At 32.1% G+C, this 27921-nt stretch overlaps 1 protein-coding gene across 3 annotated transcripts in view; it reads left to right on the plus strand.

Moving 5' to 3' along the window:
• Positions 1 to 27921, plus strand: part of LOC143230672 (poly(A) polymerase type 3-like) — an 82549-nt gene that overhangs the window by 37380 nt on the left and 17248 nt on the right. For all 3 annotated transcript variants that reach the window (XR_013016589.1, XR_013016588.1, XM_076464609.1), the window contains exons 11-14: positions 2589 to 2709; positions 15384 to 15468; positions 15906 to 15959; positions 21420 to 21533. Coding sequence is in view for 1 of the 3 variants with exons in the window: in XM_076464609.1 (XP_076320724.1) it covers positions 2589 to 2709; positions 15384 to 15468; positions 15906 to 15959; positions 21420 to 21533 (374 nt within the window). In the remaining 2 variants the exon portion in view is untranslated. The remainder of the gene's footprint in view (positions 1 to 2588; positions 2710 to 15383; positions 15469 to 15905; positions 15960 to 21419; positions 21534 to 27921) is intronic.

Genomic DNA, 27921 nt, shown 5'->3' on the forward strand with positions numbered 1-27921 from the left:
ATTTTGAAGCAATGTCAAAGCTTTCCTTGATTTGCTGTTTCAGTTTGTATTGTGAAAGAATGAAAAATATACTGATATTGAGGTACCAGTAATTTACTGACAAGATTGTATAGATGAACAAGTTTTACTGTAGGTAGTCATGTAGAGTAATTTTAAGTAATTTGAAATTTTAATGGAATACATGCAGCAGAGCAGTAGTTGTTGATGTCAGTGACTGTACAAAATTTAATTTCTGAGGCATATCACTGATATCAGTAGTTTAATATTGAACCATATCAGTAGTTGAATTTTTAAGCAATGTCATAGCTTTCCTTCATATGCTGTTTTAGTTTGTATTGTCAATTTGTGAAAGAATGGAAAATTCACTGACATTGAGGTACCAGTAGTATAATGACAAGATTGCATAGATGAACAATTTGAACTGTAGGTAGTCATGATTAGTCAAAAGAGTAATTTTATGTGATTTGAAAATTGTATGGAATATATGCAGCAGAGAAGTAGTTATTGGCAATGACTGTAAAACATTTAATTGGCAGCATACCAGTAGTTGATGATGATGATGTTATTGATGACAAAAAGGATAATAATGAAATGATTTGTATTTGAAATATTTACTGAGTTATTTTGGCTTTATTAACTCATATTACTAATATATTTTGATTCAGAAAAAAAATTAAACTGAATAAATAGCAAATAAACAATCTTAAATTTCATTTATTTAATTTTTATTTTATTTGTTAATTTTAGATATTTTGATATATCTTCTAAAAAATGAATGCAAATTAAAAGAATAAATCAATCTGCTAAAAACTGTAAATGAAAGTTATAGTTTTTATTAGTTTGATTTAGTCTTTTAATTTCCTTTTGTTATTTTATATGATATATATTGTGTACTTTTCCAACATTGCAATGTCAAAAAACATAAAAAATATGTCCCAGATTGCACCAAATCACACCAAATAGCATCCATTTTTTAAAAATTTCCCAGGAGGGGCATGCCCCCGAACCCCCTTAGTCAGGTGCGACTTTTCCTCTTTTTTTCATAAATGTCATTGGCATGCCTGGTTATGGTTAGATAAGATAAAATAAATAACAATAAAATAAGTTTTTTGTGCATGCATGTCCCACTATTGATGTACAACTTATAATGGTGTTAAAATTAATCAGGTTTCAAAGGACATTGAAACACTTAAATATAAGTATAAATAGACATGTGCTGTTGTGAGTTTAAAGTTATTTAGGATAACAAATGCAGTTTCTTGCTATAATTTTTAGAAAACAAAGTGTAATTTAAATTTCTTTTTTTGTGGATATGAGGTGGGTCAAATTGAAACACTTTGTATAGAGTTAGAGTAGAGAAAATAAAGTTTTACTGATTAAAAAATCCCTGAAATGTATTTAGGAGGTTTTAGAGATTACACAAATGAAATTTTTGAGAAGAATGAAAGTGTTTTTAAGCCTAACATAAAAATCACTTTGCACCCATACTTCTCAAAAATAAGACATATTCATCAACAAATCTCTAGTAAAAACCCTCTGCTAAAAATCTGGTTTTTTAGTTGTAAATGATATCTCATAGTTGGTGAAAGTCTGTCAAAAATGTAACAAAGTGATTACATGGTTGGTCAGTTTGACTGAGAGAGTTAATCCTTTTAGTTTAGTTTGAAGATGGGACAGCTGAGATGAATCAGTGGGTCCCTTTTTTACCCTAAACATTGCATTATAGTATATGTAGTGTTTTAGTGATTTTCAATAATTAGAAAAATATATAATAATAATAATAATAATAATATTCACCAGTTTATAAAAGGCATTAATATTGTAATAATTGTTGTTCTTTTTATAAATGGCTTATATAGAAAGTATTCCAACCACTAGTGTTTTTATTGCATGAACCTTGGATTGAGCTAACATCATTGGCAGTGGATATAGTAAACATAGTGTGGTTAGAATACTGTTATTATACACTAATTTAATTTTTGATACTCCTCAAGGAACTAGATATGAGATGGAGTGTTAAATATATAATAGGCATAATAATAATTTGTATTAACAAGTGAATTAATTATAATCATGCTTTTCCAACTTTCAAAAGGCATGCACACTACAAAAATATAATGAAATAAGAGTTTATGTGAAAAGTTTATATGGTGATCATAGTTTATCATTTCTATATTAATGAGAAAATGTTAATTTTGATTGTAGTTATCATTTGTATGCGAATGAGAAGTTTTATATTTTGTTCCTAAATTACTGCCTGTAAATTGGAAAGAAAGGCTTAATATTTTGCTATAGTTTGCCACATGAATGTAGACGAAGAAAGCTTTATATTTTGTTTGTAGATGACTACTACTATCTGATTGTAGATGAGCACCAGTATATGGGTAAGGAAAAGCTCTGTATCTTGATCATAGGTTATTGCCTGTATGTGGTGAGAAAGGTATTATATGGTTTTATCATAGTTTATCACCAATATATGAATGAGAAAGGCTAAATATTTTATTTGTATGAATGTTTGTAACCAGTTTCTCTTGTGCTTCATCCATCGATTTGTTTTTGATAGTTCAGGTGATTTTATTACCTTGCAGATTAATGTAGCTGATCGTTTTCACTTAATGCCTATCATCACCCCAGCATATCCACAGCAGAATTCTACTTTTAATGTTTCCATGTCAACAAGGGCAGTGATGCAGGAAGAGTTTAAGCAAGGTGTGTAAATGTTAGCTTTCAGATATTTTCATTATATTAATAAAGTTATGAACATATAGTTTTCCTATACAGATGTAAATAATTATAAATTGACATGAAGTATTATTGTACAGTAATTTTTAATTGCCAACATTTTGAAGAAATTTTAAACTTTAATTTAAATGTTTATTTTAGCCTTTTGACTATTGTATACTATTTTATATGCTGTTCTGCACACCACAAGGTTTTACTGAATAACTCAAATGTTCAGAGTTAAATAAACCACCTTACTGTCAATGTATTTATTATGAAATTAGTTTTTATGCTCTTTATAATTAAGTGTAAACTTTTAAAAATGCTTAAAACTTCAGTTTTGCTGTCATGTGATGCATGAGCATTCAGAAATCTTAACTATTGTTTCTATAACTTGAATAATGTTCAATCTGCAATGCACATGTGTCTAAACATGAGACTACACATATAAGGCTATTCACTCTCCACTTGTTTCAAATTCATTTGGGTCAGTTCAGAAAACAAAAAAGTATTGTCACTTGCAAACAGTATCCATGCTTATCCTGTATAGTAGAAATGAGAATTCTAGGTTGCATCTGCTTGATTGAAATATGTTTATAACAAATAAAAAGAGCCAATTTTAAACTACTGTCTCTCAATGATGGCTTTAAAACTGGTGCATGTTCTTTGCTAAAAAAAAGTTCATTCTTTAGCATTGTTGGAGGTTTGTACTTGCTAGCACTTCATTTTTTTTCCTCACATTGATACTAAGGAGTTAGACAAACATTTAAATTGCATCATAGTTTTACTTGTACATTTTATTTATATATTATTTATCTTTAAAAATTCATATTTAAAAAGTTTAATATTTTTTGTAATATAACCCAAGCTTTTTCATGGTCCACGAGGCTTATGAAATAGCAAACACAAATAAATACCAGCTTATGATACCATTATGTTGCACATAGGCATTCACTCATGTGTGTCAAGATGAATAATAAATGGTAAAGGACTGGAAAAGAATATATATAAAATATTTAAGGTAAACCACAAATGAAAAAGTAAAAACTTTAAATTATGCATATAATCCAAAGAAGCTATTTAACATTTTTCAACAAAAAATTGAAATTTTTAAATGTGTACACATTTCCATATTTTAATTTTAAATATTTCATTGTACTATACCTTAATAGCTATAGTTAGTGATATGGTAGAAGAAATAAATAAAATATAAAAATTTTATTCAAAGAAACTTCTGATGCTCATTTAGGAGGTTCTAAATATTATACAAGTGAACTATGAAAACTGTAATGTAAAAATAAAAGTATTTTTGTACTTAATATAAAAGTCACCTGGCATTTGAACTCAGTGTCTGAGTGCGAATAACTACAATACATAATGAAATTTTTATGGATATAGTAGAAAAAAAGCAAAATTAAATATTTTATTCTTCTGAAGCTTCATACTTTTCGGATATTTTTTGTCAAATTAAAAAAATATTATCCATTAGTTCAATTTTTGAACCAAGTATTATCAGAGTTATGTCACAAGGATGTAAAAAGGTTATAAAAAATTATTAAACAAGGACATTTTAAATAATATTTACTTTTGAATTTCAAGCTTTTCTTAGTTACTTTAGTTAGAGTTCCAAGGGTATCTGTATAAACCCTTTTTCTACTTCATTGTTACTTGCATGCTGAACTTTGCACATTATTGTTGGGTTATTGGTCATCAAGGTTACATTTTCATTTTTGTAAAACAATTTCAAAACTAATATTCAGTGCAGTACATCATGGTCTTATTCTTCCAACTATTGTGACAGAAATGATCAAGTGTAATTGTATTATTATTATAACCCACTTTAATGTAGAGTGAGGAATGTTGGTTTGTCCTGTTCATTCGTCAGTAGTGATGTTGTGGAGAGAGGGTATTTTAAGATAGGATGGATTTCTACCAAACTTATACAACTGGTACTATATCATTACATTGTGGATATTTAAACATAAGTGAAAGAATAATTGTTTTAGACACAGTTTGCACTTGCTTGGTATAATAAATTATTCTGAGTACATAGGATTCTGACTTTTTTTTTTGCATTTTGTATGTTTTTCTTTAGCTGGTATTCCTCATTTTTCTAGACACAAGTTTTTATTAGAGCCTGTCGACAAACAGTTCTTTGCTGAAAGACATTAGCCACTTAAATATTATTTTGTACATGTTTTATGACTTTCACATTCACTGCATACTGTTATTACCTTCAGATTTTATTTTTCAGTGCTACTGTTAAGGATTAATAATAGCATCTTTGTTTTAATTATTAAAGTAGAAAACATATTTAGAATTTTTTTGGATGGAAATTTTTTTGCATTACATCAATTTTCTGTGAAATTAACCTAGGAGAAAAAAAAGAAAAATTGAGCTACTCTTTATTAATGTTGTGATATTATAGTGGTTGTTAGAATGGCATCATATTTACCACTTAAGTTTTGAGCCAATTATCAATACAGTAAAGTTGAAAATATGATTTTTGTTTAAGCTCTTCTGTTCCAATTTAGTTTAACCCTTTCACAACAGGTCACTTGTCGTCAAAGGCCATATCATTGTGTTTGTTCACTTGCATTCAAGAATTTATTGAATTACTATATTTAAAATAAGTAAATTAGAAAATAAATTGTATATTATTATTCAAACATTAATATTATATTTAAGTAAATTTCTTTATTTAAGAGCAAATATTAAAAGACCACACCCAATTATAGATTTTGGTGAGTCATGTGGTATGTTGAATACAGCACTGTTTAAAATTAAATTTGTAATGTCAAAATACTAAGTCTATAGTTGTGTACAAATTAGGAACTCAAATTACTACGATTAACAAGCTAGAATATAAAATAACTTTCATTTTGCTGAGATATGACTTATGTACTGAATCAGACATAATTGCCCAATTCACTTCTTTCCATTTTTGAAAATGGTCCCTTACATACACTTATTGCAATATGTGAGATGTGAATAACCAGTCAACAGCTTAGAATGTTCTCAGAGTGGTTTTCTCAGCCATTTTAATGTGTCAAAAAGCTACCATGTTTTTTTGATCCAAGATTCAAATGAGGTAGATTGTGTCTTTAGTCTGCTCAAAGTTTCATATTTTTAAAAATCTAAATATATCTTAGTTAGTAAGCTTAATAAATTATAGTATCATTGTAGTTATTTGTGTTTTTTTTGGCTATTTAATTTAATACATAAAACCTTAAACTTTTTGTGAGATATATCCTCCTATGCAAAATTTTAAAAGGCTCAGCATCCTATGTCTAGTAGCAACTGAGTTCAAAGATCATAGTTAGAAAAGCTAATTGTTTGCTTTACTTCTTGATTTATTGTTCTATATTTTAAGAAAACTTTAATAATTCATTTCTAAATAGTAATACACTATGTAACAAATTTTTTTCTGGATAGTATATGTTATTTCTTAATTGCTTACGTTGTAAAAGTATAGAAAATGGCCATTATTTCCTTCAAACAATGCTTTTGTGATCTGGATAATGAAATTTAGAAACTAACTTATTTTCTATGTAAAAATGGGAAAATTTGCACATTTCATTCACATAAAGTCATTGAGGTCTCTTTAGTTGGGGTAGTATGGGTTTCTCTCACCAGCTGCACCTCTGAAATTGTAATCTGGATCTTCAACATCTGCCACCTCTTCTGAGGGTAGCTGCTTTCTCTCTGGCGGAGTGGGTACAGGGAGCTCAAGGTAGCGTTGTACGAGGGCGATGGATGATGGAAGGTGCGGACACACAATAGCAGATGTATTCTTGCCAGCCTGACGTTTGAGAGTGTCCACCACGTAGAAGTAGCAATTACTTGAGTGGTCAGTGGGTTCATGCCAAATTCTTGGAATAACAAATTTCATGTCTCTCTTTTTCCCATCTGTACCATCGTGCAAAAGAGCAAATTAAAATTGTTATTATGAAGAATAAACTTGTTTCATCCACAACTAATGTGTAAGAGGTTCATGCAAAATATTTTATGATATTTTTTCTATACTATTGGAAATTTAAATATTAAAAGGTCTAAAATTTTTATAATATAAAATCTTACTATTCAAGCAAGCAAAAATTGTCAGTCTTACCTTCTAGAGTTCTTTTACAGTGCTAGCAGGTAAAATGAGGTGCCCAGGGTTTGTCTTGATCCCCAACAGGCATGCCAAAATATGCCTTGTAGGCTTCACACATTTTAGCAGATGCTGTTACAGAGTGCATTTTCACTCTTGTCTTGACAAATTGGCCACATACATAGTAGAATGCATCTGGAGAATGCTTGCAACTTTTTGATGCCATCTCTGATAAAATCAGATAGGTGTATGTGCTGACTTAGGCAGCTAGAACTAAACTGAAATGGTGAGCCCCTGTGTGTGTGTGTGTGTATATTACTATGTAAAGTTCTAGAAAATTCTAAAAGGTTTTTGAAAATTCTTGTAAGTTCAAGAAAATTCTCTATTAGCCACTCAATTTGAAAATTTCATTACCCAGGTCACAAAAGCAAAGTTTGAAGAGAAAAATGGGTCTTTTTCCATTTAGCCCTTGATGTGGATTTCTGTATGTGGTGAGGGGACCTCCCAGAGAAGGTTCTATACTTTCAGTTTACCTCCTATGGGATGTAAACATCCACCTGTGTGTTTGCTGTGCGTGGTGACCCGTGAAGGGGAGGAGAGGATCCTGGTGGTTGAGGGGTCCAACTCCAATGCACCACTTTGGCCTTGAATTCCTATAAATAGGCAATCTTTTGGTGGCCCCTCCCAAGATAAATCGGCTAGTCCATTTGGGCCAGGGTGAACTGAGTGCCAGTGTAGGATGTCCTCAGTGGGTGTAGTGGATATTATGTCTAACACTGGTGTCTGGGTATAGTGCTTATGAAAGCCTGGCATCGCTGCAGTGACCTTTTGTGGCACTGTAGTGTGTCCCCTTGTAGGGTTCCATGGTGGGTGGGGTCAGCGAGCTGTGAAATACTCTTTTTCATTATGGATACCTCTCAAATAAAAAATAAAGGAGCATGACAGCACAGTGAAACATTTAACTACTGGCAAACGACCATGCATTGATGACTCTGTATGGTCAAACTCACAACTTGAATCTGTCCTGCAATTTCTAATCATATATTCTTTAACTGAAAAACCCTTAGGGCAAATGTTTCAATTTTTTTCATTCAGAAGGGCTTGCTGGCTCTCCTAAATCGGTAAAGAAAATGCATTCTGGGGACATTTTAGTGGAAACAGCTTCATCACAACATTTCAAATTCCTCTTGTAATCAAAGGCTCTTGTGGATATACTCATTGAGGCTACTCCTCATCCTACTTTGAATTCTTCCAAAGGAGTTATAGTTAAGATGGATTTAAAGACCATTCCAGAGTCGGAGATCCTCGCATGTTTCACTAGCCAAGGTGTTACAGCTGTGCACCGAATTTTTACTCATAGAGACAGGATTATGGAGCCAACAAATGTTCTGATATTAACATTTACAACATCATGTCCTTCTACTACAATCAAGGCAGGATATCTGAATTGCATATTCCTAACCCTGTTAGATGTTTTCATTGTCAACAATTTTGTCATTCGAAAACATCTTGCCCTGGATCCTTGACATGTGCCCATTGTGCTGGTAGACCATGATGCTTTTGAATGCCAATTAGAACTGCATTGCATTAACTGTAATGGTCCATATACTTCCTGTTTTACTTCTTGCCCTAAATGGGTAGAAGAGAAAGAAGTACAACATCCAATGAAAGTTCACAATATTTCTTACCCATAGGCTCGGAAATTACTATTCCCAATTCCATCTCGGGGCTTATGTTGCTGTAATTCATTCCACTACTACAGTAGGAGTCCAGAGGGACCTTTCTGTGCCTCCTACAGAATCTTTAACAGAGCATCTTAATCTAGTACCCTCCAAAATCAACAAAGCTAAGGAATCAGTACCTACTTCTATCTCTGTCCCTAAAACATCTTCCAGTCATTGTCCAACTTCACCTTGTTCAAGCCCATGGGGTCTTCCTCTCTTGACACCCCAAAAATTAAACATCCCATTTGTTCACATCCTCAATCACTGGAACATATATCTATAAACACCAACCTGCCTACTCAATCCAGAGCAGGATCACTAGAAAGTGACTGACCCACATCCAGTAAAGAGAAAAGCGTGGTCTCCTTGCCATATTCTTTTCTAAAATAAATAAAAATAGCCATGCTTATCCAATGGAACTGTCAAGGTTTTCAATCAAATGTGAATGACATCAAGAATTTGATTGACTTTTATCATCCCAAATGTCTTTTTTTTTTACAGGAAACATTTTTAAAACCTATTAATACAGTTACAATTTGACAATACTCCTTATTCAGAAATGACAGGTCATGTGTAGAACAAGGACATGGGGGAGTAGCACTGCTGATTAATCATCATGTGCCCACCCGGTCTTTGTCATTGAATACGCCCTTGGAGGCTGTAGCCATCCATATCTCTTTGGGTTGTGCCATCACTGTTTGCTCTCTGTACCTTACCCATGGAAAAAATTATTATCCATCAGACCTTGCTGCCCTCATTGAGCAATTGCCATCTTAATGGGCATAATCCCCTCAGGGGTGGTCCTAGTATTGATGTGAGGGCTGTGCTGTAGAGCATATGCTCCTGAATCACAACCTGTCTCTCTTCAATACTGGCTTTTACCCTTATTTTCATGCACCCACTCAGTCATTTACTGCTATAGATCTTTTTATCTGCTCCCCTTTGCTTTTCTTAGGAGGTTGACATCAATCCATGGTGTAGTGATTGTTTTCCTATCATATTAAGAGAGATTGGCCATGGTCAGTGCCATCTGAACCATGTGCCTCAGTGAAAGTTAGACCAGGCCAACTGGCCCTCTTTCACTGCTCTCTTGGAACTTGATCCTGCCATCTTACAAAATCATCGACAGATGATTGTGTAGCAGCAGTAACTAACTATATAGTCCAAGCAGCTGCTCAGTGTATCTCCAAAACCTTGACATCTTTCCCATGGCATCCCCACCCTTGGTGGAATTATGCTTGTTCTATAACACAAAAAGCTCAGAAACATGCTTGGGATAAATTTTGTAAATAATCCCATGTTTTGAAACCACATTGCATTTCAGCAAGTCTGTGCACAAGCTCAGCAAGTTAGGTGTTAAACCCAGAAAGAATCTTGGATTAAATACACCTCCAGCATTTCTTCTACCACCAGTTTAAAAGTCATATGTGAGAAGATCCGGAAAGGTGAGTGGACGATATACTTCTGCCCCCATTTCTATCTTAATATTCAATGGCCATGAAGTTGCTGATGCTCAGAGCATTGCCAATACTGTCATGTATCTAGCTCTCCAAACACATCCCCTTATTTCTTAGCTGTTAAAACACAAGTTGAACATTTGCCTCTTTCCTTTTCGACTGATCATCCCTACAACTACAATCACCCTCTTACACTAGTGGAACTCAAACTTGCACTTCATCGGTCTGGCAATACATCAGTTGGACCTGATGATACACATTATGAGGTGCTACGTTATCTTTCTCCTGGCTGTCTTTAACCAAATATGGCAGGAAGATGTCTTTCCTGATGCTTGGTGCTGCCAAGCTGTTGTATTTTCTATTCTTAAACCTGTGAAGGATCCAAAGATTCCTTAGAATTACTGTCCCATTGCTATGACCAGTTGTCTCAGTAAGACCTTAGATAGAATGTTTCAAGGTGAATTATGTGTGTCTATCGTGGAGTGTTGTTTTCAGAGCCCACACTGAGTGGGTGAGAGAAGGTTGTTTGATTCAAGGAACCAAACAAAATGAGCATTAATCATCTTGTTTCTATTTTTTTTATTTAGAGAAAGCTTATGATACAACATGGAGATATGGCATCTTGCGAGACCTTCACTCATGTGTATTGCATGGCAAATTGTCACTTTTCATTAAGCATTTTTAATGAACTGCTGATTCCAGGTCCATGTGGGCTCAACACTTTCCTGTTTTTTTTCACAGGAACTTGGTGTCCCTGGGGGCTGTGTTCTGAGAGTCATACTTTTCATCATGAAGATTAATGCCATCAGTGAACAGCTACCCCCTACAGTTGCAAATGGTCTTTCCTTGATGATTTTCATATCTTATGTCAGTTATCAAAGATGGATCTATGGTTTATAGTTCTGCCAGAACTTCAGCACTGAAAATGTTGAATCCTATCCACCATTAGAGGCTTTGGCTTTGCACTGGTGCCTTTCATGCTTCTCCAGTCCAAAGTTTGTATGTGGAGTCCCATTAACCTCCTCTGTATATTTGCTGTTTTCAACTGTTTCACATGTATGCTTCCAAACTTCACTCTTTTTACCACAACATCCTACTTGGGGTTGTGTTTTCCATCCTCAGTGGGCCACACTTTTTTATAATAGAAAATCTGCCATTGTTCCTTTTGCCTTTGTATCCAGGCACAATCAGTAAAATGTGGATACATCTTTGAATAGCATTGCAGTATCAACAGATTGGCCTCTTTCACCATGGCTAATTACTAACCCCAACTGTGATCTATCTTTGAGTCATCTGAGGATGATGGCCTGTGCTCCTGATTGGAAATATCTCTCTGATTGCTGAACATCTTTCAAACAATCCATCCATTCCCATATATACAGATGGTTCAAAATCAGGTGACTCTGTAAGCTCTGTCATGGTTTGTTACAGTTCAGTTGTAGCACATAGAATCCCCTCAATAGTTTCTGTGTTCACTGCTGAATTATATGCCATTTCTCTTGCCCTGGATCATATTGAAACTATGCAATATATGAATTGTATGATCTATACTGATTCACTCAGCTGTCTATTGGCCCTGACATCATTCTATGTTGGTTACCATCCTATTCTTATCAGTGTCTGAAACAAACTGGCCCATCTCTCTCTATCATCTGTCTCTGTCCAGTTTTTTTGGATACCAGGTCATGTTGGCATTTGTAGGAATGAGCTAGCTGACAGAACAGTAAAGTCCGTCTGCTCTGGCTGTATCACCACTGTCCCTGTTCCATACATGGACAATGGTCTAGTTATCAAAACCTGACTATACTTCATTTGGCAGTAGACCTGGAGTGAGCAACAAAATAATAAGCTTTTTCAAATCAAGCTTTCAGCTCTTTGGCTGTCTTGTTTCTGTAAAGATCGAAGGGAGGAAGTTGTTTTGTCTAGGTTATGCATTGGTCATAGGATTTTAACTCACCACTTCCTTTTATCTGGTACTGATGCACCAATGTGTGGTTTGTGTGGCATTCGGGTCACAATTGTACATATTTTATTAACGTGCTGTCGTTAGAACTAAGAAGGACAACGCCATTTTAAACATATTTTTTAAGGTAGATTTGCCCTTGACATTAGCCAGTGTCATAAGTGATACTGGCTGCCTCACTCATGTTTTTACATTTTTAAGAGCCATTGGTCTTTTTAACTTAATTTAAGGTTTTTATTGGACTATATACTGCTTAAGCATGATTTCTTTTACACATTTTAATTTTATTTTGACCGGAACCCAGGACTGGAAAGGCCAACTTTGTGTAACTGACAACAAGTATGAACTTAATGCTTCAATCTTCTTGGCGGGTCTTAATTTTACACATTTTACGTATTTTTACCGTAATTTCCATATACCATTATAGTGTAGTACATCTTGTTTGGCACAGATAACCTGGTAGCTTTGTGCCAATATAAGTGAAATACCTACCTACCTACTTTTTCCATTTACTTTAGGCATAAGCAATTGGGAAATAACACTTTCTGTCCAGGAATAAGAAAAAGTAAAATTTTTGTTGCATATTGTAATCTATATACATATATATAATGTACAGTAATTGAAATATGACTATATATTAAAAAATACTAGTGCACTAAAATATGTCTAAGACAGGGAAGACTGAGGGTATGTTTTGTATTATAGTATACTTAACATGAGTGCACATGGACCACATCAGTGCAAGTTATTTAAGGTTAATATACTAAAAAATATGTATGTATATTAGGGTGTGTCAAAAAACAAAATGTTGTGACACTCAGTCGCTCGCTTATAATTTGATTCCATTCAATGAAAAAAATATGCTAGCGTAAAAATCAATCCAATACATTAATATTTAGGGGTTGCACACAAAATAACAACGTGCTTTTCGAACCAAACGAAAAGTTGGCATTAGTGAAAGGCTAGCTTCGGCTTTAGACAGAACCCAGATCAGTGACCGAAAAGCCGCACAAATTTTGCTTCCTTTTGCAGCTCATATTGGACATAATATCGAGGATCTTGCCATTAGCCCAAGTTCCATAAGGAGGAAACGAATTACTAACCATACTCTTCTAGCAGCTGAATTGAAGGAAAGTTTTTCTCCAAACGTTCCTTTGACATTACATTGGGATGGGAAGCTGATGCCTGACTTGAGGGCAGAGAGAAGATCGAACGTTTGGCAATTTTAGTTTCAGGTGAAGGTGTAGAGAAGATTCTTTCAGTGCTCAAGATTGATAGTGGGGATGCAAATTCAGTAGCTTCTGAGATCGGATCAGTTTTAGTAGAATGGAATGTAAAAGACAGAATTAAATCGCTTTGCTTTGACACCATGGCGACCAATACAGGATCCAAATCTGGCATCTGTCTGAGGATTGAAATGTTACTTGAACGTGAGCTCTTGCACCTTGTCTGTAGACATCACATTTTGGAGATTCTTCTGAGCACTGTATTCTCTACTCTCGTGATAGAAACATCAAAAAGTCCAGATATTACTTTGTTTTTAAACTTTAGAGATTGTTGGCCTAAAATTAATAAAACTAAGTACATAACAGCAGTAGAAGCAATGCCACTCCGAATACAGATTTGGAAGGATGATATTATTCAATTTTGTCAGAATCTCCTTCAATCTCATCAACCATGGGATGATTATAAAGAGCTCTTGGAATTAGCTGTCATTTTTCTTGGATCTCTTCCACACGGACGTTCTTCAGTTTATTTCCGTACTTCTGGTGCTGTACGTCGTGCACGATGGATGGCTCGAGCAATATATTCTCTAAAAATTTGGATGTTCCAAGAGGAGTTTGGTTGACTGCAACCACAGCCTGCTTCATTTTGTGTTTCATTTGACGCACATTTCTGCAGCAAACTTGGCGATTTCTGTGTCTTTATAACTAAACATTACTTGTTCTCATGGTTTACAGCTAAGGATGCTTCCGTGGCAGCTCGAAGGGCCCTTACACTACTCAAGGAACTTGCATTGCATGAAAATCATATGATTAAGGAAGTTGGTACAAAGGCAATGAATCGGCATTTATGGTATTTATCTGAGGTTGCAGTTGGGCTTGCGCTCTTTGATGACGGTGTAACGAATAGCGACAAACTCAAGATGGTCTCAAATATATATGAATATCGTGAAAGGATCTCCTAGGCCAACTCCACGTTTAACAGTTGATGCTGCAAACAATGCTGTTTCCAGTAAACTTCCAGATTTTTTTACCTCGGCAACAAAGAAAATTTTCTACCATCTGGATATTAGTAGTGCATTTTTTATCATTACCACCGAAAGAGTGGAGCACCTCCAAAGAGTACAAACAAGGAAAGGACAGAGTAAAGAAACTTTTTGTGACAAATGATGCAGCTGAAAGAGGAGTAGCTTTAATTCAACAGTTTACCTCAAAGGGCCGCACCAAGAACGAAGATCAATTTCAGTATATGATTCAGGTGGCAGAAGAACATCGGCGAACATAATGCGAAGGGGGCAAGCAAGATAAAACTTCAATGAAATAAATTTTTCTTTCAAGTTTTTATGTTTTTGCTAATTGTATAATCAATAAATATTAAATAATTTCTTTAAATAATTTAATTACCATTAACAATGTAATGTAGGGTAAATTTAAGGAAAATAGTGAACTTTGCGAGGGATGCGCGACCCCTAAATACTTTGCGATTGAAATGAAACTTTGTCTATGTTAAAAAAAATTGGGACATTTTAATTTTTATCTGCTGACGCACCCTAATGTATATAGTGTTATGAGAATTAAACTACTTAGACTAAAGAATTTATTTTTATTTTTATATTACAGTATGTTATCATTTTAGTATGAAAAAAACAATTTGTATATATTTTGTAATTTTTTATGATTGTTATGAGCCTGGTCAAGTGAGAGACTCCACATAGTTAGAGTACAGAAAATAACATAAAATATGAAGTCTTACTGAAAACAAATGTTTGAAATGTCTTTAGGAGGTTTTAGAGATTATGCAAAATAATGTTTGAGATTTTTTGGGACAAAGAATGTTTTTTCATCATAACATGAAATCATTTTGCATTTGGACTAGTAACAAAATAGGCTCAATAATTTCCCAAAGAAATCTTTAGTAAACATATTTCAGTAAAAATCTGATTTTGTGTGTATAAAATACTTGTTATCTTTACTAAAATTGTACTGAATATTGTTGAAGATGCACAAGCTTTATCAAAAGTTATAGTGCAAATACTTAACATGTGCATATGTGAAAATCACTTATTATAAAGTTAATTTCACTTCAGTGAAACACTGCAGGATGTATTTATCAGTATCATAGTAATATGAACACAAACATAAAAATCTGGGATATTAACACCTATACATTTTACAAATACTGGTGTTCAATCATTTTTGCAGGTATGGCATTGACAGATGACATTATCCTTGGCAAAGCTGATTGGTCAAAGCTGTTTGAGCCATCAAATTTTTTTGTTAAGTACAAGTAAGTATTAATTGAAAAGCAGTTATATTGTAAGACTGTTATAATCAACAAGTGAAAACCAAAGGCTACATACTTTACAATTTAGAATGCAAAGTGTGAATCAGAGTAATGTGCTTGGTTGACTGCGAGATGTCAAATTGGCCTTTGCATCTAAACAATAACAAAGACTATAGGAAATAATGTTGGAAACATTATTGAATGTCATATCCATGTTGAAATTAACAGCAATGCTGTTTATATCAGTACATTGTTACTTACAGCTTTCAGAGAAAGTTTCACTTTGACATTTAGTTTATTAAACAATCTGTGTTGATAAAGTTATACTTGGTTACTCAAGATCTGATTTTTTTAATTATTTCCAATTATTTGTGTTTTTTCCTATCCAGTTTATAAAGTTATTTAAATGAATTTAATGATTGAATGTTTTTTATGTACAGACATTTTATTGTTCTTCAAGCTGCAGCATCTTCTAAAGATCATCATTTAGAATGGTAAGTTTCTGTGTATTAATTGATAGGAAATTGATCATTCTCCAAGTTACAGCATCATCTAAAGACCATCACTAAAATGATGAGCTTTTCCTGTGTTTTATTAATAGCATTATATCATTATTTAAGCAGCAGCAGCATCTAAAGACTGCATAGAATGGTAAGTTTTACCTGTCTTTTATTGATAGGTATTTTATCACTCTCTGAGCCATTATATCATCTAAAGATCATCTTAAATGGTAAGTTTTTCCATGTTTTATTAACTCTCTTATTACAGGCTCAGTCGACTTGACCAAACATGTGACTTCTTTATACTCATTTAAAGTCTTTTCAGATTTAATAATTCAAACTTTCAATATAGTGTGTATATTTTCACAACATTTTGCAGCATTTCAGTTAATATTATAAGTCTTTCACATACAAAAAAGTATTTTTAGTGAAGTGCTATTAATAAAATAAAAATTTGTTTGTGAATGGGTGAGTATTTAACCATCTTTGGAAACACAGAAAAAGCCAATAAAATACATCTAAATTACCATTTTTTCTTTGTAGAATGACTTCAAATTATAACATGAATCTATATTTGTTTATCCTAATATGCTCTAAGTTTGTAAGAGTGTACAGTTACTTATAATTATATTTTATTCTTTTATTGCCCTTTGAACCATGTCTAACTACCATCTGTACAATTATAAGCTGTAAATCATGAGGGGGGCAGGCACCACACATTACACTAACGAATTACATTACTCGTGCTTGTACGAGTTGCTTGCATGTTTGAGTTGTTAAACATTTTTCTTATTTTAATATTATTATTATTACTTCTTTTAACTAATTTAATTTTAACTAACCTAAACTGACACACATTTTTACATTTTAGTTATTTTTCTGATTATGCATAATGAATAAACTTGAAAAACAAGAAATAAAATACTTAACCGATTTTCTTTTTTCTTGCTCTTGATTGTTGAAGAGAGTTAACCCTAAATTGTTTTGTATAAGTTGTTTATGTATGAGCAAATTATCATTCTGAAAGCCACATCATCATCTTTATGGCAGTGTCTGGTAAGTTTTCACTTTGTTTTTATATATAGGCATTTTTATCATTCTACTAGCCACAGCATCATCTAGAATGGTAAGTTTTTCTGTTATATTGATTCCAGTCTTTCACTCACTCTTACAATGAAGTGAAATTATTAGCATTTTTATATTTTGGTTGGTCATAAGTGTCAATGTTAAAAAAATTTAAATGTAATTAGCTAGCACACAATTGTATTCATCAGCTCAGGTAAACATGTAAATCCACATAACTAGGAAATATGCAATGTTGAAAATTACTTTGAACTTTGTTATATAAAGAGCCAAGTTCATGCTATTTGTTTTTAATGTTATACATGAAGAAAAACATTTTGAAAAAGGAAGTAAATGTGGGAATAGCATCTGCATCATTCTTGCATAGTAAATAGCACAGACACACAATATAGTAGAATATTAAGAGAGAAAAATTGAACTCGGTTGTTAATTCTTTCCTGTGCTCAGGTGACTCTGCAGGCTCTGCCATGGTTTGTTGTTCGGTGGATGTGCGCAGAATCCTCTCTACAACTTTTGTGTTCACTGCTGAACTGTATGCCATTTCTCTTACCCTGAATCACATAGAAACTAAGCAGTACTCAGATTGCACTATATATACTGACTCACTTTGTTCTGTACTGGCCCTGAAATCACTTCACGTTATTTCTCGCTCTGTTCTTGCCGATATTCAAACCAACTGACCCATTTTTCTTTAACATCTACTTCAATCCAATTTTTCTGGATACTAAGCCATGTTGGTATTCGTGGGAACGGTTTTGCCAACACTGCAGCTAAAGCTGTTTGCTCTGACACTATCACCACTGTGCCTGTCGCATACATGGACTGCAGTCCTGTATTCAAGGCTCGGCTCTGTGCCAGTTGGCAGTCGTCTTGGAGTGAGCAACGTGAAAACAAGCTTTTTCAAATAAAACCCTCAATTGGACTTTGGCCGTTTGCTTCTGTAAGGATCGGAAAGAGGAAGTTGTTCTAACTAGGCTACACATTGGTCATAGTTCTTAACTCATTTTATTTTATTTTATCTGGGATTGATGTATCAATGTGTTGTCTGTGTAACACTCAGGTCACAATAAGCCACATTTTACTGTCTTGCAATCGTTACGACTCTCAACAATGGCACCATTTTAAAGAAGTTTTGTCCCAGGGTTTATCTGTAATGTTAGACAGTGTTATTGGCAATGATGACACTGTCCACCTCAGAAATGTTTTTAGTTTTTTAAAGGTCATTAATCTTTTTAATGCTGTTTAAGATTTTTAATTTATATATTAGACCTTTTTAAATGTGATTTCCTTTTAATAATCAAAGTACATCTAGTTTGATTTTAAATTAGAAAATGGCCATAACATCAAGTAACTTTAAATCAGGCCAACTTCAGATGACTAACTCTGCTGTTTGAACTACCTGTTTGTCATCCTGGCAAGTTATTATTAAACTTTTGCTACATGTCTTTTAAACTTTTATTACTTTCTGAAAATGGCCATAATGTCAAATAACTCAAAATCAGGACTGGAAAGGCCAATTTCAGTTTTGATAATTATATATCCTACCGAAAGTCCTTTACAACTTGTATTACTGTATGTAAAAATTAGATTTAATGCTATTTATGTTTTTTATTCAAAAGTTGAACTTTGCCTTGTTTTACTTCAATTTTTTTATGAATTTTAATATTTTTAATTTACTTTTTACAGGAAGTTTGGCACAGATAGCCTTGCTTTGCACCATAAAACATCAAGCCAAACAATGATTCTTTCCAATGTAGGGATCATAGAAATGCCATTCCTAAATTTACTTCTTTTTTTGAAAATCTTTTCTTGTTATTCCTTTTTTAATGCAGTGTTTTAATGGATATATAGAGTTTGTATTTATAACCAACTTCTACCTATAGTGGAGTTTCAACTGTGTTATTCTTTTTTTATTATTAAGCTTCTTAAAGGAACACAAAATTTCGCTAAGAAAGCTAACTTTGAGGAGTAATGTTAATGTTGTTCACACTAGAATTATGATTTTCTTTAACTTGCTACTATTCAACAATAATACTAGTAAAGCTGATATTTCATTTGAAACTATGTCACTTCATTATAACATCATTTACACTAGAAGTATAATTTTTTAAATTACTACTGATTATTATATTATTATTGACAATACTTATAAAAAGTAGATACCCATTTGAAACTATGTCACCTCAGTGAAAATGGTTGACACCATTGTTTTGGTTTTTGAGTTATCACACAATAAAACCAAATACAGAAGAGAAAAGGACAAATAATTCAAACTGTTTGCTGTTGAAATATACAGAAATTCCCAGAACGTATGACCTGTTCATCACATAAATATTGTTATAAAAGGAAATACTGTATAGTATTGTTAAGTTTTGATGATCTTTCGAGGAGATATTTAAAATACCATTTTGATTAACAATCCAATCCATTCCAACCTAAGCAGTGTTACTGCTTGCTTGATGTATTTTGTACATTTCTGTAAAAACAAGCATTAATAAAGTGATGAGTTAGTTGTACCATAAAGTGTAATTTCTGTTCGTGTTCAGTTATTTTCATGTTCTAATACTTCAAATATTTAAATTAGTTCACTGCTGAATAGTTATTTCAAATTATATTCATTGAAGTTATTGTCACATGCTGTGGTAATAAAAACTTAAAGGTATTCACGTGAAAGTTTTAGTATGTTTTAATTGGCTAAAGTGTAAATGCTGTGTATATTCTTTATATACTTTACATTTTTTTTCTTTTTAACCAAAGGTGAAATTGAAAATATTATTTGTAATATAGAGACCTCGTGCATTCCTTGATTGATTCTACTCTGCAGTGGATTGCACTTTTGTCTATTCAGGACTCATCAACAGGGTTTGGGTCAGCATATGAAAGAAATACAGCAGGGCCTCTTGTAATAATGATGTGAAAATATGATTTATATCACAGATGTTTTTATATGTACTTGTTGTGAAAAAGAAATTTTAATGTGGATATAGAATCAGAAAAAACTTGTCCTTTGTATGATATTAAATTATAAATCAGACACTGTGCCATGGGGTATTATTTACACACCTAACCTAATTTAGGTTACTACATTGTGAATTAAAAAGTACCTAAAAAACATTTATTTTATTATTAATTATTGCAAGAGGTGTAACTGTTTTTCTTTGGTTTGCTAACCCAAACTGTGCTGATGAGCCTTGATTGGGCAAAAGTGCAGTATATAGTAAAAATACGCTAACCACTATGTCTCAGATGATTTCAGTTTTACCATTTGCGAAAAAAAAGCAGTGTATAATATATGTATCTTAGAATGGCTGGTATGGGTTTTAACACTTTTATTGATAAGGAGAGAACAACGTGTTAACCTTCCTAAGTCATCTTCAGGTTAAGAAAGAGAGAGTTTGAATGTGACTGTTGATGGATACATCTTAGGAACAAGAGTATAAATGGGTATGGGATTGTAGGGGGCATTACAGGTGGATGTTAGGTTATTAATTAGTATAGGTATAAAGGTTTTCCTTTATATTGATTTAATTTTGATTTTAGTTGCTCTATAAGTAGGGCTTCATTGATTTTGCATTTGTTTATATTTGTTTTCCTACTTAATATATGGGTGTTTTCTATGGTTATGTTGTGTTTATTTGATTTGCAGTGTTCAAAAACGTGTGAAGGTAGGTTTTTGTTCTTTGAATCTAGTTTCCATTTTTTTGCTTGTTTCTCCAATATAGAAGTCATGGCAGTTGTTACATTGTATTTTATAAATAATGTTGGTGGTGTGTTTGTCAGTGTAATTTTTACATAGTATAGACTTTAGTTTTGCACCTGGTTTTTAAACAAATTTGGTGCCAAAACCAAAATTAAACCAATTTAAAGGAAAGCCTTTATACCTATACTAATTAATAACCTATTATCCACCTGCATCGCTCCCTACAATCCCATACCCGTTTATACTTGTGTCCTTAAGAAGTGTCCATCAACGGTCACATTCACACTCTCTTTCTTAACCTGAAGATGACCTAGGAAGATCAAAATGTTGTTCTCTCCTTACAATAAGTGTTTATACCTATACCAGCCATTCTGTGATATATTTTTATTTTAAATGGGTTTCTCGTCATCAAGAGTCTGTAATATACTTGTAAAATCATTAAATAATTGGTCAGCTTTATAATATTAGATAATAAAGTAGATGCAATGCCATACTGTTATTCACACACTTTAATTAATTAAAGAAAAAAAGGACTCAAAACCCTCAGAAGTTGTATATTTTTGTTGTATATGGCATATGTAAAGATTTTTTAGCCATTAAACATCTTTTAGTTTCTGTTGTGAAAAATTTGGTTTTGTTAATTTTAGAATACTTTTCTGATACTTTTCTAGGCATGGTTTAGTGGAATCTAAAATTCGTATTCTAATTAGCAACCTGGAAAGACATCCATCTATAGCTCTAGCACACATAAATCCTGAATCTCATTCTGCTCCAGAACCTGAGCCGTAAGTAATTTGCTGAAAAACCTATAAGTATAGTGATTATATTTGAATGTGAGTCCCCCAGTAAAGATGTTTCCAAACACCTAGAAATAGAAAATGAAACACAGGTAACACCAGAAAAAAATATTTAATCAGAAGTGAATTAAAAAACAAAACAAAAAAACAATTGTTTATTGTGTTACATCAGTAGACCATCTCAGAAGTAGTCATTCTGAAAGTGTTATGGAGAATATTCACCACACTGTTTCAAGGTTCTTGTTTATATATATGACTATCATTTGAGTAATATACTGTTTTCAACAATTTCATTAAAGAAGTACATATAGAATTAAATTATTTTATTGTATGTAATTATGTTGACCCTTTTGCAACAGGTTAGTAAAAGTGCATATGTTACAATGTTTTACAGAACTATATTGGACATTTTATTAAACAACTTTATTATCATTGTATTTCATTAAACCTGACATTAAACTGTAGTTTATAATTTAATTTTACATGTTTAATTTCTTAATTCAAAAGGAAATATTAAAAAAATCTAAGTTTCAGTCATCTGAATCATGATGTACACAATTTTACTTCTGTAGTGTCTAACCAAGTATAATCTCAAATTTGAGATATTGACAAGTTAAAATGTAAAATAAGAACTTCCCACCTTTTTCATTTGATGAAATGTTAATGTGTTTAGCCAACCCAGAAGAGTAACCCCTCCTACCATTCATGTTTCAAGCCACTTCCTTAGTCACACATATTTCTAACACTTGATGTTTCTGACCAATGGAAAAATAATTTTTTGACCTACTTGAATCTGTTAATTCTTTGAAAAGTTTGTAACAGATGAAAGTGTAGCTTCCTCCGAAATCTTGGGCACAGATAGTCATGTTGCTTTGCATCAGTAAACTTCAAAAATTAAACAAACAATCAGTAATCCTGATGTGTACTGACTAATTTGTTGCACTGAATGTGATTTTTTTTTAACCTTCATTTATCCTGTTTAAAAATCAAGGTAATTTACTGTAGTTTTATAATATGTTATTCTGGTAGTTAATCTTTTGAGTTTACTAAGATGAATATTTGAAATACACAAAAATTCAGTTTTCATTGTCTCTGATTAAAAGAATCAATGATGTTCAAGGCAAATATGATGTGAAGTACATGAAAACATTATTTTTATTCACGTTATTATATTTATTTTTCTAAGTTGATACAACAACAATTTAAATTTAAGCATCAATTTAAGTAAATTGTGATATTATGTACAAATATGTAATTTATGATAACCAAAAAAAGGCACTGTATTTTGCACAATGCTTGTTTGCTAAAGATTTGTAATTTATAGGCCTATTTTACAAAAGTATAGTTATAAATGTATTACTGAACTTGAATTTTATTTCCTTACATCTTTAAATAGAGGTTTTGTAAATTTTGGATCCTTCTTTCTCTTTTTATCATAACTGTTATAGCACTATTATGTAAAGTTAAAAGTGCTTAAGCATTTAATTTGACAGTCGATTTGACAACAGTCAAAGTTCCACATTTAAAAGATTGTTTCCCTTTGTATGTTTCTAGCAGGCAATTTGTGTGGGAATTACAGTATGTCTTGTACGTGTCCAACAAGCATATTTTTCCAAAAGCCACTAAATTTTCAAATAAAATAGCAGTGTATAACTTGTTCATCAGAATCCTGTGTTTTAGTCTGTTGTGCTTGTCCATCAGTTTCATTAAATTTTTGCTAGACCTTTACAGGTCTTTACTTTCAGTATGAAAATGGATTAGGAGATAATTTCCTCTACTCTGGCTCTACTAGATATAAACTCAAACCATCTTGATAGCATTTTGTAATTTAAAAGACAAAACAGAATATTCATTACAACATTTAATTTATTAATTTGTGAAAGTTAGTGGCCTTTATTCATGATTTATTTTTATTGTGGATCTCCTTAATAATGAGAAAAATTTGTAAACTTTGATTTTGTTGTTGTAGCCAAAAGTTCCAATTTTGACCAGTCATAAACAAAATTAAAACAAAAAGCTCAAGTTCACTATGACATCATCCATTATTCAGCTTGAAATAAAGCATATGTTGTCAAATCATCCTTCAATATTTCTTCTATGTCCCTTCATAAGAATAAATTATGCAAAACTGAAATAATGGCTGGAATTTTTTGCCCCATTGTGTGAAGAAAACAGACTGACATGACTGTATAAATGAATATTTAAAGGAAATATTTCTTAGTAAAGCATATTAACATTTGATGTACATGACCATTTCATTTTACATTTAACATGAAGTTACGATTGAATTGGTATTAATAGCATGAATGTTAAAATTGTTATTTGTAGAAGCAATAATTCATGGCAAAGTTTACTTACATAATTGTTTATGAACCACTTGTGTAATTCATTTTTTTATGAATTGACATAATGTTACAAGAACATTCTTGGATATAAAAACTTTCTCACACAGTTACGACAGAAAGTGTTCATACCCTTGCATCTCGAGTAGTTTTTTGTTCATAACATAAAAAGTATCAGGATTAGGCTGATAGACATTTAATATATTATAAATATTATACTAACACACATCTACATAAATTTTTATGTAAATTGAACAATAAATAAACTGTTTATAAACAAGTAACCAAAACAAGAGGACCAGAAAGTGTTCGTACACTTCAGAACGTGTGAAAAAACTGATATTCCCATAAACATTTTGTTTAGTTTGGCGAATAAACTACATTATACTATTCCAGAACTAGACACTGGGTTCATAATTATTGGAATTTAACCATCAAAAAATGTACTTCCGGCAATTTAGCACCATCTCCGTCATTATCTGCTTGGTCATCATGGCGAACAGGGAACAACTGTCCAATTATTTAAAAAACTGAATTATTGTAAAATACAAGTCTTGTGTATCTCTTTCTGGTATTGCTACACAACTTAGTGTGCTGAAATCTACTGTTCAAAGCATAATTGCCAAGTTTAAGCTTACAGGATCAACTGCTAACCTCCCTCGTTCTGGTCGCCCCACCAAAATTACAGAGACAACCAAGAGGAAGGTTCTCAGAGACGTTAGTAGGAACCTTCGTTTAACATGTAATGACATATAGAAACTGGTAAGGGAAACTGGGGTTGAAGTAAGCACCTCTACAGTTACGAACATGTTACGCTCTTCTGGGTTCAAAGTATGCCATCCTCGTAGAACTACATATTTAAAGCCTGTTCATTTAGAAGCATGATTGAGGTATGCAAGAAAGCATGTAGTTAAACCCTTTACCTATTGGAAGAGTATTCTTTGGTCAGACAAGACTAAAATCGAGCTTTTCAACCACAATGATGTTTGCAATATTTTCCTTAAGAAGAGGAAACAAAATCTTCCTAAGAACACCATCGCTACAGTGAAACATGAAGCGTCAATGGCATCATGAAAAAGAAGAGTACATTGATATATTAGGTACTTATATCAAGAATGAGGCTTGGGTCTTGTGGTTTGGGCATTGTTGGACCTCCAAGTATGACAGTGACCCTAAGTACACATCGAAATATGTTCAATCCTGGTTGCAGAGGAACCATATAAGTATTTTGGAGTGGCCATCACAGTCACCTGACCAGGGTTCATCAGCATCATTCAAAACACTTGCAAGAATTGGAGGTCTTCTCTAAAGAAGAATGGAAGAAAATACCAGTCGAGTACTGTCAAACAATCATGGAGGGCTATGAGGAGAGATTGCGCCAAGTAATTCACCTGAAAGGCTGCACAACTGACCATTAAAGTAGACGCACAAACACTTTCTGTCCCTCCTATGTTTGGTTATTTGTTTATAAACAGTTTATTCGTCATTCAATTTACATAAAAATTTATGTAGATATGTGTTAGTATAATATTTATAATATATTATACTTTCATTATCCTAATCGTGATACTTTTTAAGTTATGAGGAAAAAAACTACTCACGACGCAGGGGTACGAACACTTTGTCATAACTGTAAATGCTTCCCTTTCATTGAATAATAAAAATCTCAATAAGCATTGTGATTCTTTACATAAACATAATGTTTTAATAACTTCTGTTATTTACATTATTTGCCATGACTAACTGTAGAAACCTGACATTCATCAGTTCCTCTTTCATGAAAATGCATCTTTTTTTTAAACAAAGAGAGCCACTTCATTTATCAAATTCAACTACTGAAGTCCAGTGTTGATTATAAATGAGGAAATCGCTTGAAATAAAATAAAAAGCAGGAAAAGAACAAAAGGAAATGAAATCAGTAGTTAAAATAAAAACTAAAAAAATCAAATGAAATATCATCATAGCACACATTTCTTTGTGCAATGTTCAGCTATGTTATCAATAAACCTTTATAAAGTATACATTTATATAATTTGTGACATAAATTTGTCTATGGTCATTTAAGTTATTTTATGAAATTTTAAGGAAATATATTTAATAAAACCAAGTGTTAAAGGAATGAAATTTGAAAACAAAAAGAATTTCACAAAGATGTATCAATTATAAATTGAAGTTTATTTTCTCATGATGGTTGTTTCTTGTCTTAACATATTACCATTTATTTTTGGTAAAGAAAATAGTATGTTAATTTTTTTATATTTCCTATGCCTGTCACAAAGTTGTAGTGAGTATTGTTAGAATTTAACTAGACTCATTACTGTGGTACACAAATAAATTTGGAATAAAAATTTAGCTAATGATCCAAATCATAATAATGTATAGATATTAAGATCATGATTTTACATGGTAATTTTAAAAGAAAGACCTGAATTTCCTCTAGTAGGAAAATTGTGATATTTTCTCTTGGCATCTTCTCTAATTTTGCTACTCCTCCAAGAAGTACAAAGTTTAACATAAATTATTAATTATAATGATGTCATCAAAGCATAATTTTTATATTCTTTAGTCTTGTTCAGTTACAGAGCCAAGAAATGAAAAATCAGACCCCTATTGCCATGTCCACCTGTTCTATTCTCTGTTTCATAAATTGCCAGTAGCTCTCTATGTTTAATACTATATTATTTAAAAATAATAGCAAGCTAAGATTTTAATCTATCAAGTGACGTGTTATATTATATTGTTTTTTGAACAAAAATTGTTAATTTTGCTTCCAGTTCTAACTTTATAACTCTGAGGAAACGAGCTAAGCTGAATTTTTATGACTTTTGTTGCATAGTTAGAAAACCAAAAACATTGTGATAGTTATAGGACATTCTCTCTTTTTTTATATGTATTTGTTATGTGTTATTTGATGTATCATTTAACTAAATAAGAATTTATTTAGTACAGTGGTACAATTAGTATAAAAACGTTTGATGTAACTTACATAAACAGTTGAGAGCAAAAAAAGGTAAGTATTTTGTTTTTCTTGTGTATTTGTTATTTATTATTAAGTAACTAATATGTAAAAATCAAAGTATCTTTTAGGATAAATTAGGTAAATCAAATAATAATAAAAATTTTCATAAGGTATACATGTGAATCAACTATCAAGTAGCTTTTGCATTCTGTAATTTAATATGATAATGTGAACTGCATGTTTGCCAAGTGATTTTCAGATCTTATGACATTAACATTAATTAGACAAAGCTCAAAGAGTAATGAAATATAAATATGAACAGATGTATACAGTTGTGAGTTTTAAGATATTTCTGATAAACAAATGTAGGTTTATCTTACAATTTGAAGAAAGAAAGAAAAGAGGATAATTTAGATTTTTTTGGTGGTTATGAAGTTGGTTAGTTTGACAAATCTTGTGTAGAGTTAGGGTAGTGAAAATGAAAAGTTTTATGGACAAAATGTTTAAAATTCATTTAGGAGGTTTTAGAGATTACTCAAGTGATGTTTTAGATTTTTAATTTTAAAATTAAAATCACTTTGCACTCAGATCAATCAATATTTGAACTCCACTTTTTCACTGAGAAATTTATAGTGAAAATATTTCATTAAAGTTTCTGACCTTTTGTTTCTAAATGACTTACTAATTACTGAAAGCTTGCAAAAGTTTTATGAAGATACACAAAACTTATTAGAAGTTATAGTATGGAAACTATAAAGGTTAGTTTGGGATAACAGACTAGTTTGACTTGATGGAGTCCATTATGAGAGATTTAACATGACTGAAAAATTATCAATTAATAAATGTGATAAATGTGAAAGAATGAATTACTCACCTGAATTTTGTGAAAAATATGAGGGAAAACATAGATGCTGTTGCCTCTCATTTGAAGTTTAGGCTTTACAAGTCCCACTTAAGCTTCTAGCAAGCACTGCACCAAACAAAAATAGTAGCATCTATGTAAAAACTTATTCAGTAAAAAATGAGTTCAATTTCATAGTGGGATATTTTATTGGAAAACATTTATCTTGTCAGA

This window comes from Tachypleus tridentatus, chromosome 10 (assembly GCF_004210375.1).
Source record: "Tachypleus tridentatus isolate NWPU-2018 chromosome 10, ASM421037v1, whole genome shotgun sequence".
NCBI classification, from domain to species: Eukaryota; Metazoa; Arthropoda; class Merostomata; order Xiphosura; family Limulidae; genus Tachypleus; species Tachypleus tridentatus.